Raw genomic sequence first — 20,421 nt, forward strand, 5'->3', positions numbered from 1 at the left:
GTGATTTCCTGTCAGAGAGGTCGCAGTTCGTAGTAATTGACGGGAAGTCATCGAGTAAAACAGAAGTGATTTCTGGCGTTCCCCAAGGTAGTGTTATAGGCCATTTGCTGTTCCTTATTTATATAAACGATTTGGGAGACAATCTGAGCAGCAGTCTTCGGTTGTTTGCAGATGACGCTGTCGTTTATCGACTAATAAAGTCATCAGAAGATCAAAACAAACTGCAAAACGATTGAGAAAAGATATCTGAATGGTGCGAAAAGTGGCAGTTGACCCTAAATAACGAAAAGTGCGAGGTCATCCACATGAATGCTAGAATGAACTCATTAAGCTTCGGTTACACGATAAATCAGTCTAATCTAAAAGCCTTAAATTAAACTATATACTTAGGTATTACAATTACGAACAACTTAAATTGGAAGGAACACAAAGAAAATGTTTTGGGGAAGGCTAACCAAAGACTGCGTGATATTGGCAGGAGACTTAGAAAATGTAACAGACCTACTAAGGAGACTGCCTACACTACGCTTGTCCGTCCTCTTTTAGAATACTGCTGCGCGGTGTGGGATCCTTGCCAGATAGGACTGACGGAGTACATCGAAAAAGTTCAAAGAAGTGCAGCACGTTTTGTATTATCGCGAAATATGGGAGAGTGTGTCACAGAAATGATACAGGATTTGGGCCGGACATCATTAAAAGAAAGACGTTTTTCGTTGCGGCGGAATGTTCTCACGAAATTCAAGTCTTCAACTTTCTCCTGCGAATGCGAAAATATTTTGTTGACGCCGACCTACATAGAGAGAAACGATCACCACGATAAAGTAAGGGAAATCAGAGCTCGCACGGAAAGATATAGGTGTTCATTCTTTCCTCGCGCTATAAGAGATTGGAATAATAATTATGAAGGTGGTTCGATGAACCCTCTGCCAGGCACTTAAATGTGATTTGCAGAGTATCCATGTAGATGTAGATGTTGGTAGATAATGGCTTTCACCTACAATTGATATCTCAAGTAGTGATTTTTAATTGCAGGACTGAGATCTAACGAAATTTGAGTAGAAGATAACAACTGTATCGTGCAAAAAAGTCCTACTAACCTCGACTTTGGACTGAGTCTTTCACCATAGTAACCGCAGAACAGAGGACATTCGAGGTCCTTTCCTCCATTAGAAGCAAAACGTCTACTCTCAGCGAGTGAAGTGTCTCACGAATTGTTAACTCGAGGAGGACGTTGCGGGGACAGGTAGCGCAGTGGGTGTGGTGTCGAGTGATGTGCAGTGGAGTGCAGTGAAAGATGGGCTGCAGCCCCGTGAGCCTGGAGACGCTGCTGCCGCGCTGCCTGTGCGCGCTCAGCCCGGCCAAGATCCTGCTGCAGGGCGTGGCCGGCGCCGCCGGGGGACACCTCGAGCGCCCAGGTACGTGTGTGTCTCTGTCTCTCTGCTGGCCGCTCGCTGCTTGTTGCCGCTGCACGGTCTACACGCTGGCCTCACTACTCGCAGATCACAGGCTGAACCGGCCTCTAGTGGAGACGGAAAGGGTTACACCGTGAAGTACGAGTCCGACATTCACCAAACTTTTATCATGCAACGGGCACTAAATGCTTATTTCAGAACCGACGTCCATCGGCAACGTCTGTATTGTGTGTGACCCCTACAGGCACAAATACACCTTTGCATTCTTGGTGGAATGGAAGCAAACAGCCTCCGAACGTAATCTTGAGTAATTTATTACCGTACCTGAAACAAATTATGTGTCAGTTTATAAAAATTCTTGACTAATGGTTAGTTTGAAAGTATACAGTGTGGCCAGAAACAGTCTGAAAAGCTTGTAAGGGTGTTGCAGGGTAGCTTTTGCTGGGAAATAATTTTTAAGAAAAAAATGGATATTTTGCGCAGTTTCCGAGTTAATTAGCATTGCATTCAGCTAATGAATCCGTTGAGCGCGCGAACTCAAGCTTCCCACCAGAGATTGTGTCGCCAAGCGTGTTCTTCGTTTCGGTTTCCTAAACCCGAACAGGAGAGCTATACAGAAATTGAACGCGCGACAGTAGTAAGGATCAAACCCAAGCCAAAAATTGAGCAGTACCGTGCGCTACCATCTACGCAGTCGGAACAACTGACATTAACAGTATCTGGCGGACCGTTTGAATTTGCGAGCACAGCGGACTGATTGGCTAATTAACACGGAAAGGACGTAACATATCGAATTTTTTTCTTACTAATTATTTCTCAGCACAGCCTCCCCTGAAACATTCTTCAAGCTTTTCAGGCTGTTTCTTACCACACTGTACGTTTTCTCATCGCATCTTAGCCATACTGTCTGGGTGACATATCAAAGGACTGGTTGGCCAGTGAAGGATCCGTACATTCATAAAGGTGTTTTGCTGTGAATTGCAATCTGGGGTTTTGCATTATTCTGCTGGAATATATCAGTTGCCATCCTAGGCATTAACAGTATTAGAACAGGCGATCATACGGCCTCCCTTTAATAAATACCATATCATTCTTGTTCTCACATGCAATAACTACCCACTCCATGATTCCAGCAGTTGGTGAGGTACGCGTATTGAGAATCAGTACTGTCTGTGACCTTTCATCAGCTTGCCTGCGTTCACTTTGGCCACAGACAGACACAGACACTCATCGCTGAACACAACAGAATGCCACTAAATGTCGCAGTTTACCCCAGCTCTATACCACGCAAGTTACTGTTGTCTGTAGTGTCGTGTCAGTACTAAGCAACGTATGCCAACTCGAGATCTCAACCCAGATTCTCGTTAAATTTTCGCGACGGTTCTTGATGTCACTCTGTCTGTAACCTCTGCCCAGATTTCAGTTATTTTCATCCATCTGTTCTCAGAGCTGGTGGAACAGTCATGTCACCTTCATGTGGTGTAGTCCTCCTCCTCTGCCAGGTTGTTGTCCTGAGTCTATTACGTCACCACTTGTTCTGCAGTTATGGCACTACAGCTAACTATATGTACGATCTATCGATATTATCCTCCCATGCCACTCATGCCTATGATTCGCCTTCCTCAGTGTCTGAAACAGGTGGTAGGATGCTTGTGAACATTCTCTGGACATGATATACACTCCTGGAAATGGAAAAAAGAACACATTGACACCGGTGTGTCAGACCCACCATACTTGCTCCGGACACTGCGAGAGGGCTGTACAAGCAATGATCACACGCACGGCACAGCGGACACACCAGGACCCGCGGTGTTGGCCGTCGAATGGCGCTAGCTGCGCAGCATTTGTGCACCGCCGCCGTCAGTGTCAGCCAGTTTGCCGTGGCATACGGAGCTCCATCGCAGTCTTTAACACTGGTAGCATGCCGCGACAGCGTGGACGTGAACCGTATGTGCAGTTGACGGACTTTGAGCGAGGGCGTATAGTGGGCATGCGGGAGGCCGGGTGGACGTACCGCCGAATTGCTCAACACGTGGGGCGTGAGGTCTCCACAGTACATCGATGTTGTCGCCAGTGGTCGGCGGAAGGTGCACGTGCCCGTCGACCTGGGACCGGACCGCAGCGACGCACGGATGCACGCCAAGACCGTAGGATCCTACGCAGTGCCGTAGGGGACCGCACCGCCACTTCCCAGCAAATTAGGGACACTGTTGCTCCTGGGGTATCGGCGAGGACCATTCGCAACCGTCTCCATGAAGCTGGGCTACGGTCCCGCACACCGTTAGGCCGTCTTCCGCTCACGCCCCAACATCGTGCAGCCCGCCTCCAGTGGTGTCGCGACAGGCGTGAATGGAGGGACGAATGGAGACGTGTCGTCTTCAGCGATGAGAGTCGCTTCTGGCTTGGTGCCAATGATGGTCGTATGCGTGTTTGGCGCCGTGCAGGTGAGCGCCACAATCAGGACTGCATACGACCGAGGCACACAGGGCCAACACCCGGCATCATGGTGTGGGGAGCGATCTCCTACACTGGCCATACACCACTGGTGATCGTCGAGGGGACACTGAATAGTGCACGGTACATCCAAACCGTCATCGAACCCATCGTTCTACCATTCCTAGACCGGCAAGGGAACTTGCTGTTCCAACAGGACAATGCACGTCCGCATGTATCCCGTGCCACCCAACGTGCTCTAGAAGGTGTAAGTCAACTACCCTGGCCAGCAAGATCTCCGGATCTGTCCCCCATTGAGCATGTTTGGGACTGGATGAAGCGTCGTCTCACGCGGTCTGCACGTCCAGCACGAACGCTGGTCCAACTGAGGCGCCAGGTGGAAATGGCATGGCAAGCCGTTCCACAGGACTACATCCAGCATCTCTACGATCGTCTCCATGGGAGAATAGCAGCCTGCATTGCTGCGAAAGGTGGATATACACTGTACTAGTGCCGACATTGTGCATGCTCTGTTGCCTGTGTCTATGTGCCTGTGGTTCTGTCAGTGTGATCATGTGATGTATCTGACCCCAGGAATGTGTCAATAAAGTTTCCCCTTCCTGGGACAATGAATTCACGGTGTTCTTATTTCAATTTCCAGGAGTGTATTTGGATCTCCACCTGGTAAGTTCCATTACCATTAAAAAACCCAGTAACCATCGTTTACTCACACCATTCTTCATTTGTATGAATGTGTATTTCTTTCTTGATAATGCAAAAAAGATGAACGTAAAAGGATTAGATTTTCATCAGTACATCGTACAGGTTTGGAAATACTGGAGTGTCGATTTGGTGTCGTTTGGTCAAGTGTGTTCAGTGTGTGTAACACATTTGATCAATGTAATATAGACAACCACATGATGTGGTACTTGTCTCCAGTTGACCATATCACTAACACACACGCAGGTAGCCACTTAAAATCCATTGTATGTGGTAACATGACAGAAGACCCGCCAGTTGTGTTCTTTACCCAATGAGAGCAAGGGATTTACACCTAGTTTTCGTCTAGTGTTTTTTTTTTTCCTAACAGTGCGCAGTACGTAAGTTTATTGACCACTTATTAATCCTTTGGATGTGCATTTGTTGTTTGTGCGTGGATGGTAGCTGAACGAAAGGAGGCGGTTATCTCATTGGTGTTCTGTGCGTTGATCGGACTCCATTGCCTTTTTTTAAACATCTTTTCCCGTTGCTCTACAAAACAGAATTAACTTCGTTCTTGTTACGGCTTCCTAAATTTTCGTCTCCGCATACGTCTCTCTGTATTCAAGCCGCGTCATGATCAACTTACAGAAATTTGTATTCCCGTCTTCTCGAGTATAGTTCCCGATTTCTAACCACTGCGTCTCCTAGTTAGAGTTTACTTGCAGCTCCTAACGAATGTCTTCAAAAGTTCGAGTTTTGGTTCAAACATAACTTGGTTTGGACACGGAGAAAGTTTTACACGCAAACACTTCATTAATTATGAGAAGCAGATAACGAGCCTCCGGAAGAAATAAGGAGCGACATAAAACGACCCATGGCACAGAGGCGTCATGCTTTCTACATCATACAGCGAACCTGGCCAATCAGCGCTCGGCGAGTTCGTGCGCTCCGGTCGCGGAGGATAAGAGGGAACAGCAACGCTGCAAGTGGACGCCGCGGGGGAGTCATGGCAGTCAAGACTGATGCTATCAAACAAAATTTATCCTGTTGAAAATTAGCTTAAACTTCATGAGATGTAACATTTCACGGAAATCGAGGCAGTTATTTGTGGACCAAACATCACTGATTACGTTTCAGTAACTGAAATATTACGTGATGAGTCTTCATAGAGATTCCAGGACACTGCACGATTGTAGACTGATTTCTGCTTGCATGTCAGATAGTTCTCGCTTTTGGGTGTGCTGATGTTCCTCATTACTTCCAACTTCAGCTGATAGACGTATATTGCAAAGGCTTGTCAACAGTTTACAAAACGTTCGTAAAATATTACCTCGACAGCAATACCTTCCACTACTAAGACAAGCTGCTAAAGTCATTTCAGTGTTTGGTTCAATACATGGGTGCATGCTTTATCTTTTCTGTCTGTTACGAAATTCTCAAAAGTTTCGCCAACATTCGGGTTTAACAGATTTTAATCTATCTCCACGTGTTTGACAGCATCATGAACCATAGTTAGAGATATGTTAAATTTTCTAAAACCGACACGTCTATAAATTTATAAACATGAAATTTTACCTTTTTTATAAACATCAAAAATTTATAAACATAAAAACTTTTTGTAATTCTGTTAACCGTATTAGTTGACTTTAATGTAGTTATTTAGTTGAATAGTGATGGTTATTGCTTTATATATACTAAGATGGTATCTGTTCTTTCGGAAATGTCCGAAAGAACAGATACCATCTATATATAGTTCATGTTCACCGGCCACTTGACCATCTTCTTCTTCTTCTTCTGTGCGAATGCACAAACAGTGCCCGAACTCTTACGGGAATCGGCAACGCTCCGCGAGTAATGAGTATAATGGGCGGGACACTACGAATGTAGTGCTGGAAAATACGTTGAGAATGTGGGTTTCGCGGGAGGCGTGCCAGAGATAAATCCCTGCAGTCGTGCTATCCTCTGTGTCCTCGGTGGCTCAGATGGATAGAGCGTCTGCCACGTAAGCAGGAGATCCCGGGTTCGAGTCCCGGTCGGGGCACACATTTTCATCTGTTCCCGTTGACGTATGTCAACGCTTGTAAGCAGCTAAGGGTGTTCATTTCATTGTAAGTTATTGCTTTGCCAGAGAAATGAAAAGCTGAAAATAAACGCATTATAAAATCATGCTTACAGAAATATGCTGCAATATTCGCCTCTTAGAAGTAGCCGCACTGTGTTTCAATTCACGCTTTCCTAAGTGTCCCACATGTGCACGCTTCAGCATATGGCAGTCTCACTCGCGCATCAGCTTGGAATGGCGCATTTGGTGGGGGGAAACCGGAGCGCTGAAAATATTCGACTGCACTCGCCGAGCGCGCTCCAGGAGCGCAAATGTTGGTCGGCCCTGTTACACAGTATATTTGAATTGCTCGGTAGCTCATGTCAGTGTGCCTCTTTCGCCACTAAAGCACTCATTTCCATTCACCAAGTTGGCAGATCTTTTTTCCGTTAATTGATTATTTGTATTATAGCCATTACACTGCGCTTTAAAAATCCACTGTTTCAGAAACGAGCAGTTGTGGTGTTAGCAATTTAGGGAAATCGCACCTCGTTTTAAGGCCACCTCTTGGAGCTATTTTTAATATTTTTGCGAATTTTATCCGAACGTAAAGTAGATATAATTCCGTATAAACATAAAATTATGTGCAAATAACAAAGAGAGAGAAGAATCAAATCTACTTATGGAAAGCGAACAATGACTTCCTTTATTTTTATTTTTAACAATAAATCTGCAACACGAAGATCATCGTAACAGAATTGTGTCCAACTTTGTAGTTGCTTACAAGGAATTTCTTTTAACCTTCGTGGAGTAAAAATTAAATGTATATCACGGCGTAACTCTCATGGTCGTGATCATCGTAAACAGTTTCGTCACACTAATCGCAAAGAACAGTGAATAACTCTCATGTCGCGGGAGTTTCCGTTACGATAAGGATTAAGGCTGTTCTTGAAAACACTATTCCGACCTTTCCTTGTGTCACAGAGACACGAAGCAAAATTTGTTGGATTAAAAAAAAGATTTCTTAACTTAGTGAAATGAACACAAACTTGACAAGTCCCATTGCTGGATCTAATCCAAGACCTGTGAAATTTTAAAGTATTCCAGTGTTTAATGCCCATTTAATTGGGTTTCATACATAACACAACGCACTACCCATAGGAATTTAAATTATTTTCGCCGTTCAGGCCCCATGTTCTGTACCCTATATATTTCTTCTGAACGCGAGCTCTTTACTGCAAGTATTGATTTCAAGAAGCAATCATCAATGCATTTATTCTCTAACAAAGAGGCCCATGTCAGTTGTCAACATGGGCAGTCTGTGTTAACGTGGCAGCTAGTGCCTATTATTGACGATGCCGTCCATTGTTTGAAGGGCAGGTATACAGTGGAGGCGCATATCGATTTTATCAAACGTCAGTGGTGTTTGTTTTCCTTTGACACCTGGGAAACATCGCTGGCGGGACACCATGTTATGGAAGGACATTGAGTGTTTCTGTTAATCACCTGCGAAGATGTCAAGTGCAAACTAGGTGACTTAATCTACGGTAGGATCCCATGAGTGTCACATTTTACGCTACGTTTCGGGTTTACGGACGTATTAAAAATTGGTTTCGTATTTTAAAAATCACTGTTTGTCAACATTGAATGGATACTGGGACCTTCTGCCAACTCTCTGTTTTGAATGATACAGTTATTAAATTTCGTGTTACCAGATTCTTGTCGTAAATAGTCTACACGGGTGTGCCGCCGGATGACGTTCTGCAAATCCCACAATATTTCTTCGGAGCAGCTGTCAGACATCATCAGGTGGTTGAACCTCACTGGTGGCTAGGTACGACTGACAAGATCCGCATGTCGACGCCGCTGTATATAGAGCACGCGCGTGAAGATTGCGCAAGCGCGGAAACCACGCATGCGCATAAATTTGCAGGTAGATGGCGCCAGACTCAAACACCCTCTGCCGGGAGACGCAGAGCGGCCGTTCTGCGCGTGCGCTGACGCTGTGTTTACTAACATGCTGCCAAAGTTATGACGGGCCTATTATCGAAAGCTCTTTGCTTTCTCGTCGTGATTTAACAGCAGCCAATGCAGGGTTCCAGGCTGTACGCAATTGAAATCCCGCATCCCTGTTGATAAGGTTATCAGCTGTACGTATATGTATTGCCTCCTTAATGACGCAATCCCAGAAAGAGGATGCTGGGGATAAAACTTCCGTCTTTTCATAAATCCGGTTGGCGCAGGCGTGTATGACGCTGATGATGTTCATCCAAACGTTCTTGTACTGTGCGACATGTCTGACCTATATATGCCGCCCCACACTGACAAGGAATCCTGTACACACCACGCTTCCTCAGACCGAGATCATCCTTAACCGAACCTAACAGGTTCCTCAGTTTCGCAGATGGTCGGAAAACACACTTGATGTATCTTTCGAGGACTCTTCCGATTCTTGACGACATGGCACCAAAGTACGGCAAGAACGCCAAGGTGGTGGGTGTCTTCGTATCTTCATTCTGGTCCATAGATGGAATTCGCTTGGGCCTCAATGCATTACGTATTTGTCTCTCAGAATAACCGTTTTGACGAAAGACTGTCTTCAAATGTTGCATCTCACTCGGCAGGCTTTCAGAGTCAGACACCACACGCGCTCTATGAACTAGCGTACGTAATGCACTACCGCATTGTGCTGGATGATGGCAGCTTGTGGCCTGCGAATATAGATCTGTATGCGTTGGCTTGCGGTATACGCTGTGTCCCAAGGTTCCATCTGCTTTCCTTCGTACCAAAACATCAAGAAAAGGTAGAGTGCCATCTTTTTCCACTTCCATAGTGAAGTTAATATTTGGGTGGAGCGAATTTAGATGTTGAAGAAACGTAGGTAGAGTATCCAGTCCATGTGGCCACACCACAAACGTATCGTCAACATACCGCAGAAAACAAGAGGGTTTGAGAGTGGCTCAATTGCAGTCACAAAGTACAAAACGAAATACGCAACTTCGTTCATTGTATTTTCTCTTTAGTCTTGAACATGAATATAAAAAAGTAGAGTGGAATTGGTTCATTTTATTGCGTTGATAAGGAAACACTTAAAATTGTCGTAAATCTAGTAAGATTAGCGTTTTAGAAATGAAATTACTGGAAGCAAACACTGAGACGCATAGTCACTGGCCAAAGTAACAAACGGGTGTATAAATTCCGTCACGTGGAAGGCCACCTTTCTTCAGCAAGGGACGGCGCTTACGTTATTAGAAAGCGAACTCGCACAGTCGAATCAGCTGATATTAGAAACGCTTGTGCATTGCCTTATTGCTCACTCGTAAGCTTTAAAAACGTCGTAAAGCCAAATGGGTGCTCTAAACCTAATCGTTAACCAGCATCTTGAAGAGTACCGTGCAGTGTGTCGGTGATCATCTGTCTGGACAACTAATAAACGTCCTGCTTACGTTACTCGATATTTGTCGTTTAAGGGTCACATTAACGTGCTAACGTGCACACTTATATTCACGTAGCGGGCGCGCGCTGTGTGTGTGTGTGTGTGTGTGTGTGTGTGTGTGTGTGTGTGTGTGTGTACACAAAGTCCACCACAGACATCGTTTGTACTGAGATGTTATATGATCAGTATTTACAGTTCGCCGACTGTATTGCTAGGCCCAAAATGTTATTGCATGAAATACGCCCAGACGAGTCTTCTTTTCTTCCGACCCACCGTAAGAGAACGTGAGGTAGCAAATGGCTGTTCGCCTTGCCGACAAATTCTGTGTAACAAGTTAAAGAAGGAAAGAAGATAAAATAGCGTCCCTCAAGTACGAAGTGGTACATAGTTCAATGTCTAAGGATTGTCGTTAACTACTATTTGTAATGAACATTTGTGCTTATTGTGACCGCAAGCCACAGACCATTTCTTGTATTGAAAGGTAATCTCGCTACAGAACTTCTGACGAAGGTAAAACCTTTCATACGGTGTTTTCGTTTCGTGAGAAACGCAGCACTATTTGGGGAGAACCTGTTGGTGGGTTTTTGTGCACTGAGAATTAACGTTGTAATCGCGTTCATTCTCATCATTCCCTGCTTTCGCGACTGCCACATAGCATTTTGAAGACCCTCATTCGTCGGATATTGTATATCATTGATCTAATAATAGTCATTGTTACAACTACTACGCGGAGTAGTTTCGTCTTTCAGAATTCTCATATGTCAGTTACCACCCGCCCACTTCCTTTTGCCACCACATGTCACTTAATCAAAGCAGATAGAAGTATCACGCTGAAGATTTTCAGAGGCGTCGTAAAACTACGCTTTCTTTCACAATCGGATGTCATCAGGAAGACAGACCTCTGTAGAGTGTCGACAGTAATCGAAGAGCTACAACTGCGAAGAACACGAGGAGTGCGAAAACTATATGAATTATGTTTTTTTCGTCTTTTGTTTACGAAGAGTAAAAAATGACCTGAAGGTCAAGAATAACTTTGACGAAACAGAATATGTAAAAGCAGAACAAGTCGAAACTGGCTTAGACGTTCAGGACGACTAAGATTTTTGTATTACTGAGAGTGAGGAGGTGATGGTAACGCCGGTACTAATGCCCATTAGTAGATGGGGATCTGTAGTCACCATATACCTTATGTATGGGCACGCCGTAGCGAACGTTACAATTGGCTATGAAATACACGCATCCTAGTTTATTATTGTTTTCGTATTTTGTATGTGATAACCGAAAGTATTCAACGAACGTGTAAATCACTTAGTCAGTAGCTCTAATTGGGCATCTTGCACCACATTGATAGAAGGTAATTGTATAAAGAACAAAGTTTTCAGAAAGTGATGATTATCTCTGATTGTGCAGAGAGACGGACAAGAGTTCATTTCAGCTTGTTAAACATTCTCTCGCTTGTCCAATTTTAGTCCAAACCTGATTATATTAATTCTCTTACCGGTATAGCAATTTCTCTTGGCTATTTAGACCTGGAGCTTCACAAAGCCAGGTTTTTAAGTCTTCACCTCGCTTCCTCACAAGTGCTGTAGTAACATTTATCTTCGTTAAGAGCTAGCTTTTAGTGTTTAGTTATCTTTTTTGTTGTTTTCTGAATTACTGAAACGAAACTGTTACCGGAGCTCCGTGCTTTGCCGCCAGTCACGTACTGTTTCGTCACAAGTTGAGTAACGTGTGACATGACACTAGTGGTCGAGTAGCTGGTTTGTTGGTTAGTTAGAGGTTCCACGTATCATTTGTGTGATTTTAATGGAAATCATGTCGAACGAGTCTTATTACATGTTGTGTGCATATAATTTTCGTTGTAAGTCGATCCACAGCCGCAACAGTTGTTTAGATAAGATTTTTCTCAATCTGGCTGTTGTTAATTGGAGTAAAATGTAAGCTATGTCACGCCAGGCTTCGTGTTGTCTCCTTACAATGAAATACGGAATTTATGAATTAGTTCTTGGGCACAGCGATTGCCGTGTTTTTGATACGCGTGGGAATTACCGTGCAAGTATTAATTCTCTTACAAAATGTAACACAAGTACTTGATCAGGACTGAATTCTTTGGACTTTCGGCAATATCCAGTAGCATCTGAAGCTCGGCATGCCCTTACATCGAAATTGTTCTCGCAACGAAGATAGACTGCCGAGTTCAAATTTAAGAATTAGTTTTCCTTCGACGTTATTGAAAGTGAGATTCGTTACAGTTTGTGCGTTGCTCTTACAAAAAATTTTGTGGTGGTAAAAACAGTTCAGCAAACCGTTGCATGTGAATTGGACATTAGCTTCTAAAGCAGACATTTCACTGTTTAAATTTTCACGTCCATTCTCCGAAATCATCTCCTGTTACTTCATTAGTTTTAAATTGTATGATGTGTGGATGTAAACACCGCCTGGAGGATAGTCATAAAACGGTAATCTATTTGCATTGCAAGCCTAAAATAAATATAATCAATTTGTTGTATATTCTCATTTGAAAATATTGTATTCTTAATATTCCCTATAGTCGCTCTGCGAGGCAAAACTTATTTTGACACCACCGCATCACTCTTTTAGTGTTCACTATACAGTGCGTGAATTAACAGCGAAAACTGATACGGGTGGTGAAAATATACAGTTATAGAAATGAAAATGTTCTAGTGAACATGGGTCCGCAAACAAGCCACTTGGAAGATAATTGCGAATGTGGTTACAAGCCGGTACTGACTCGAGTATGTAGTATCGTCATAGCTAATCAAATGTATCACAAATTTAAACTGGCCCGTCTAATTGTACTCAAATTTCACTAGTGGCTTAATTTAAAATGAAATAATACACTGATTGAACACGTTATATTTTACAGTTCACTGTACACTCGTACCTGTTCGCAGTATGGGTCTACGTGTTGTCGTCGCATTTCAGTGGAGTACTGTACTTGCCTTCGCAGTGATTTTCGTACTCTTTGAAACACACCCGAATCATCTCGTATTTCTTCACTAGGCTGTTCAATTCGCTTTCCAGTTTCTTGAACCGTATCAACGGGAATGTTGTACACTTAACTTTTGAGCCGACCCAAGACAGAGAAATGCAGAGCATTGAGTTCAAGTCACATTAGAGGCCAAAGTACAGACGCTTCTCGACCTAATCATTGTGGACCATATACTGGTACTCCATTATGCTTGTACCACATTCCCCAACCGTGGGACGGAATGAAATTTGAGCCCTATCAGATAGACTTAATCGAAAGGTTTATAGTTCAAATACTCGCACATTTATACTAAGTAAGTCAATATTTCAAACTGTACTCAGAGGCGGCTTGTAGCCCCACACATTCACAATACCCTGGCGAGATCCTTGGTTGTGCGCCCATATTTCCTGGAATGTGTTTGCTTCTGTTACCATGTTTCATCCGCGTAAATTTTCGCTATCGCTGCATGAACAATACAGTACTAATAGACAGTTGAACAGCCATTTTATATACCTGAGACCAACATGACGCATGTGACACGAAGATGTCTTATAATGAACAAGTGTAATTTATGCGTTTGATGATAATGTTTGACTTCATTTATTTAGGGATTGTTGTTCGTAGTGAATCAACTGGGGGACAGAACTGTTCAAAAGCGTATCAGTGGGAAGGGATTGGTTTGTCCTGAGTCAAGGTTTTAGCTTCTACCGTAGCGTGGCGAGTTGGAACTTGTGGTAGTGTCCACCAAGCGGATGAGTTCCCGGAGCAACGGGTGACTTACCTAGAAGGTACTCTTGATGACTTGCCTGTATTAAGACAGCAACTGCACAACTCTGCAGACTGGCCAAGACGCCAGCTCGCACACGAAATGTTGCTGCGCCGCCCTGGAGCGCCAGATGTGTTTAAATTTTCAGCGCGCTCCGCCGAGTTGACCCTATTTAGGTCTTCCGAGAAGTACTGGCTGGGGACAGCACGTGCACTGCAGCACAATCCTCTTGGCCGCCAATATGCTTCTTAGACGCGCAACTCACGTTTCCTCCTGTCCGCTTTGATTTGCACAATTTGAAAATATTTGCTTACGGATTTTATAAATGGTCGGCAGAGTAAGACAGTGAAATGAATATTTTCAAACTACAATTTTTTTTTAGAATGTTGGAGCAGATCAGAGATCAGCATACAGTGTGGTGGCACAGTGGTTAACGCGCCGGACTAGTGTTTTTCGCGTTACAACGTTATGAAAATTAGCAACATGTATTAATAATTTAATACTTGATTTGTACCTGCAATACAAACCAGTATTAGATTTACGTAAATAAAATAAGATTCCATGTTTTGGTGAGTTAAAAAGATTTGTAACAAGAATTTTGTATTTATTTATTTTTTTTCATCAGTCTTCTAAATGGTTTGATGCCGCCCGCCACGAATTCCTCTCCTATGCCAACCTCTTCATATCAGAACAGCACTTGCAACCTACGCTCTCAATTATTTGTTGCATGTATTCCAATCTCTTGTCTTCCTGTGCAGTTCTTGCACTCTACAGCTCCCCCTAGTACCATTGAAGTCATTTCCTGATGTCTTAACAGATGTCCTGTCATACGGTCCTTTCTCCTTGGATTTGTTTTCCATTTCTGATCCTGCGCAAAACCACCTCATTCCCTACCTTATCAGTCCACCTAATTTTCATCATTCGTCTGTAGCACGACATCTCAAATGCTTTGATTCTCTTCTGTTCGGGTTTTCCCACAGTCCATGTTTCGCTACCATACAATGTTGTGCTCCAGAGGTACATTCTCGTCCGCAGCTCGTGGTCGTGCGGTAGCGTTCTCGCTTCCCATGCCCGGGTTCCCGGGTTCGATTCCCGGCGGGGTCAGGGATTTTCTCTGCCTCGTGATGACTGGGTGTTGTGTGCTGTCCTTAGGTTAGTTAGGTTTAAGTAGTTCTAAGTTCTAGGGGACTGATGACCATAGATGTTAAGTCCCATAGTGCTCAGAGCCATTTGAACTTTGGTACATTCTCAGAAATTTCTTACTCAAATTCAGGCCTATATTTGATTCTAGTAGACTTCTCTTGGCCAGGAATGTCCTTTTTGAAATTGCTTGTCTGCTTTTGATGCCCTCCTTGCTCCGTCCATCATTGGTAGCTGAGTTCCTTAACTTCATCTACTTCCTGGCCATCAATCCTGATTTTAAGTTTCTCGCTGTTCTCATTTCTACTACTTCTTATTACTTTCGTCTTTCTTCGATTTACTCTCAATCTCTATTCTGTACTCATTAGATTGTTCGTCCCATTGAGCATGTTGTGCAGTTCTTCTTCACTTTCACCCAGGATAGCAATATCATCAGCGAATCGTATCATTGATTTCCTTTCACATTGAATTTTAATTCCACTCCTGAACCTATCTTTTATTTCCATCATTGCTTCTTCGGTGTACTAATTGAAAAGTAAGGGGGAAAGACTGCGTACTTTAGCAAGTAAATAAAGAAAAGATCAGAGAGGAAGAAATACATTGGACTCTTTATTTCGGAACAGCACAGTCTAAACATTCGCCCAGTTACCCTGGTCTAGGTTTCCCATGGTGCGTCTAAATCGCTTGAGACGAATGGCCGAGTTGATCTTTTGAAACGACCATGGCAAATAACAGATCGACTTATCGCAGAAGATAACTAATTCGATCGATATAAATCTTGTAGTCATCATCACCATAATTAGCATCCTCCTTATCAACCGCTACGGTTGATCAGTACCTTCGTACCGTTATCAAGTGTTATTACCTAGAATCTTAGGCTCTGTATGACCTTCCTTACTGTATTACACAGCCTGCCACTGCTATTTCCGTGGTACCTGTTCTCATTTACACCCTCATCTGTTGGGGAAAGCCTCTCGACCGCTACGGTCGCAGGTTCGAATCCTGCCTCGGGCATGGATGTGTGTGTGTTGTCCTTAGGTTAGTTAGGTTCAAGGAGTTCTAAGTTCTAGGGGACTGATGACCTCACATGTTAAGTCCCATAGTGCTCAGAGCCATTTGAACCATTCTCGTCATCCTCAGTGTGACCATTGGCGTTAGCAGCGTCGTCGTTGTCAGTGTTGATTACACGATAATTTCGAAGCTGTTGTTTTTCGAGGTACTACCATACGCAAATCCTGTTGAATACCCCCTCGTTGTTACACATTCCAATCATGAAGAGAGAAAACCGTTGAGCCTTTTCTAGCTCTGCCTTCAGACTGCCGAACTGTAGATGAGGGCTCACATCGAAAGTCCTGTCACAGTTCATGTTCACATGTTGTCCCTGAACGTCAAAACGCACCAAGTACCCAGCAACAACACAAACATCGTGTTTTATCAAGTTCGAAGTTGTAATTTGCGATGTTGCTTCATCAAACATACGTACCCGTTCCTGTGTGTATTTCCCCAACAAAAAAATGGTTCAAATGGCTCTGAGCACTATGGGACTTAACATCTATGGTCATCAGTCCCCTAGAACTTAGAACTACTTAAACCTAACTAACCTAAGGACAGCACACAACACCCAGCCATCACGAGGCAGAGAGAATCCCTGACCCCGCCGGGAATCGAACCCGGGAACCCGGGCGTGGGAAGCGAGAACGCTACCGCACGACCACGAGAGGCTTTCCCCAACAGATGAGGGTGTAAATGAGAACAGGTACCACGGAAATAGCAGTGGCAGGCTGTGTAATACAGTAAGGAAGGTCATACAGAGCCTAAGATTCTAGGTAATAACACTTGATAACGGTACGAAGGTACTGATTTATGCTTCGGCATTAAAAAGAATAATAGTTTGCGTAACAGGCGGACTTGAATTTCTATGAGACAAACATTAGCTCCATTCGCGGTTAGTAATAGTCTCTTTAATCTACTGCAGTTTAGTCGTGTTTTGTTCGAGATCGGAGGTTTAACGGAATGCCGTGGCTAGGAATATATTGCCGAGACGTTCGTCCATTTAACGAGCACGTATTATTTCCGTGTTGTAATCTCGCCATGACCTTTTTGACGGCAGTTAGTGAAATGTCTTCAACAGCCGAAATGAGGACGACAATCCATTCTCGCGACGGCGTTAACTTCTGGCTGCGTTTAGCCGTGAGGGACGGGCCATGAACGCTAATGCCGGGCGCAGATGGGCGCGTGGAATGGAAGATGGCGTGCGGCTGACGCTAACTGAGGGCGGCCATTATTGAGTGACGAATGGGCGCGCCGGTTAGCGCCTCGCCGGGCCGCGGACACTGGCTTCGGCGGCCATCTGGCGCCCGGCAGCCGGCAGGCTGGCTTATCGCTAGGTGCTCGCCGCGCCGGCCTTAAGCGCCTCTAAATAGCCAGCCGGCAGGTAAGACAGCGGCCGGCGATTCGCGCTAAATCACCGCTAAGCTGCCGGCAAAGCCCGCTCCTGGCGTCGAAACTCCGAGCGAAGACCGCCCTTATTAAATAGCACTGGCGGCGAGGCGGTTCGTATCTGCGTGAGTCTCCCAAGGTCGAAATTAAGCCGACCATCCTGTATGGACTAGTGTTCTGTCTTATACTTTATTCCTTGTAAGTTCAGTTTAATGGAAACAAACGCCCGCTCTGCGGTTGGTTGTCGAGCACTGTGACCTGCACGAGATGATGTGACGCCGCTGGAGATATACTCTACTTACATATACCAGGTGTACCGTTATGAAATGAGAGTTACGGAACATTTGTTGTGAACGAGCCGTAATTTTATTTTTGTTTGGTTGGTATGACATCTGTCAGAGATATTTAGTATACATCAAGTCATGGAACAAACAACATCATATGTTTTCATCGTGTTAAAAATGTCGAATTTTGTACCAGAAAGTGATGATTTGCGGAAAGCATTAATTTTTTGTTTTCATTTGAAAAAAAGTGCTGCAGAGTCGCATCGAATGCTTGTCGAGGCATATGGTGATCATGCTCTATCACAAGCAACATGCAAAAGATGGTTTCAACGGTTCAGAAATAATGATTTTGTTGTAAGAAATGAAGAACGTTGAAGACCACCAAAAAAGTTCCAAGACGCCGAATTGCAAGCAATATTGGATGAAGATGATACTTTGAGTCGGAAGCAAATGGCAGCAATGCTAAATGTTGCACATCAAACAATTTATGATCGTGTGAAAGCTATGGGAAAGATCCAAAAGTGTGGAAAATGGGTGCCACATGAACTAAATGAAAGACAGATGGAAAACTGAAAAACCATTTGTCAAATTTTGCTTCAAAGACATGAAAGAAAATCAATTTGCATCGAATTGCTACTGGCGATGAAAAATGGATTTATTTTAAGAATCTGAAACGGGAAAAAATCATGGGTTAATCCGGGACAACCATCAACATCGACTGCAAAACCAGATCGATTCTGTAAGAAGACAATGCTCTGGGCAGGTGGGATCAGAAAGGAGTGGTGTATCATGAGCTTCTAAAACCCGGTGAAACTGTGAATACTAATCGCTACAGACAACAAATGATCAATTTGAACTATGCATTGATTGAAAAAAGACCAGAATGGGCCAGAAGACATGGCAAAGTACGACAGTGCACCTGCACACAAAGCAAAACTGGTTCAGGATGCAATCAAAGCAGTTGACTGGGAGCTGCTACCCCACCCGCCCTATTCACCAGACTTGGCCCTTTCCGAATACGATCTGTTTTCATCAGTGGGACACGCATTGGCTGAGGAACACTTCGATTCCTAGGAAGAAGTGGAAAATTGGGTGTCTGATTGGTTTGCTTCAAAAGACGAACATTTCTATTGGCGTGGTGTCCACAAATTGCCAGAAACGTGGTCAAAATGTATAGAAAGCAATGGTCAGTACTTTGCATAAAATGTTTTACTTTTCAATTCAAAATTAGTGTTTCATTTTCACAAAAAAAAACGCTCATTTCGTACCGGTACACCTGGTAAGTCATTCCTTGTTACTTTTGCGTGAATGATCCAATGACACACAGTAAAATAAAGTGTTCACTGTGCGAAATGTTTGTCACATATTTCCTTTTTTCTAGTTTCCTTCGCCAGTCTGTGTCTCGCCAGTTGTCCTCACGTGCTTCAGACCGTATGCGCTGTGAAAATGTGTGAAGTTGTGAAACAGAGGTGCGGCAAATCACGACGAACAGTTGGTGCTTAATGTCTTCCATATTTCAGAAATTCCATCTCAATTTACCGGAGTTACTCTGCCGAGTGCTCTATGTGCGTGAAAAGTAAACCAGTAAACATGTGATCCGTCTACGTTTGGGAGAACAACAAGGTGACAATCCTGTTTCTGAGGAAAATACACTGAGGTGACAAAAGCCATGGGATACCTCCGAATAGCGTGTCTGACCTAAACTGTTCGGCGTAGTGCAGTAACGCAGTGTAGCATGGACTCAATAAGTCGTTCGAAGTCTCATTCAGAAGTACGAGCTATGCTACCTCTACAGCCGTCCATAGTTGCGAAAGTGCCCTCAGTGCCGGATTTTGTGCACGAACTGACCTCTTGACTATGCTTCATAGATATTCGATGGGATGCATGTTGGGCGATCTGCGTGACCAAATCATTCGCTCGAATTGTCCAGAATGTTCTTCACACCAATCGGGAACAACTGTGGCCCAGTGACGTCGTTTGGTAACATGAAGTCCATGAATGGCTGTAAATGGTATCCAGGTAGCCGAATATAATCATTTCCAGTCAGTAGTCCGTTCAGTTGGACCAGAGGACGCAGTCTATTACATGTAAACATGGCCCACACTATTATGGAGCCACCATCAGCTTGCACAGTGCCTCGGTGACAAACTGGGTCAATGGCTTCGTGGGGTCTGCGCCACACTCTAACCGTACTATCAGCTCTAAACAACTTAAATCGGAACTCATCCGACCAGGCAACTGTTTTCCGGTCGTCTAGGGTCCAGTTGATATGGTCACGAGCCCAGGATAGGAGGTGCAGGCGATGTCGTGCTGGTAGTGTAGGCACTCGCGTCGGTAGTCTGCTGCCATAGCCAATTAACGCCAAATTTTGCCGCACATTGATTTCTTCGGTTATTTCACTCAGTGTTATTCGTCTCTTAGCACAGCTCTGCGCAAACGCCGATGCTCTCGGTTGTTCAGTGAAGGCTAGCGGGCACTGTATAGTCCGTGGTGGGAGGTAATGCCTGAAATTTGGTATTGTCGGCACACTCGTGACACTGTAGATTTCGAAATATTGGATTCCCTGCCGATTTCCGAAATGTAATGTCCTATGCGTCTAGCTCCAACTGCCATTCCCCGTTCAAATGGTGTTAATTCCCGTTGTGCGGCCACAATTACGTCGGGAACCTTTGTACGTCAATCACCTGAGAACAGAAGACAACTCCATCAATGCACTGCCCTTTTATACAGTCTATAGTCTATAGTCTATACTACTGCCATTTATGTATGTGCATAT

The 20,421-nt window shown here is 44.2% G+C and overlaps 1 protein-coding gene and 1 non-coding gene across 5 annotated transcripts in view; both read left to right on the forward strand.

Moving 5' to 3' along the window:
* Positions 1-20,421, forward strand: part of LOC126236165 (atypical protein kinase C) — a 782,990-nt gene that overhangs the window by 132,147 nt on the left and 630,422 nt on the right. The window contains exon 2 of one of the 4 annotated variants that reach the window (XM_049945256.1): positions 1,033-1,415. The exons of the other annotated variants lie outside the window; for them this stretch is intronic. Within the exon in view, the coding sequence (XP_049801213.1) occupies positions 1,295-1,415 (121 nt within the window). The 5' untranslated portion in view covers positions 1,033-1,294. The remainder of the gene's footprint in view (positions 1-1,032; positions 1,416-20,421) is intronic. 4 annotated transcript variants of the gene reach the window in all.
* Positions 6,515-6,588, forward strand: Trnat-cgu (transfer RNA threonine (anticodon CGU)). Its single transcript has one exon. It is a non-coding gene; the product is annotated as a tRNA-Thr (tRNA).

This window comes from Schistocerca nitens, chromosome 2 (assembly GCF_023898315.1).
Source record: "Schistocerca nitens isolate TAMUIC-IGC-003100 chromosome 2, iqSchNite1.1, whole genome shotgun sequence".
NCBI lineage: Eukaryota > Metazoa > Arthropoda > Insecta > Orthoptera > Acrididae > Schistocerca > Schistocerca nitens.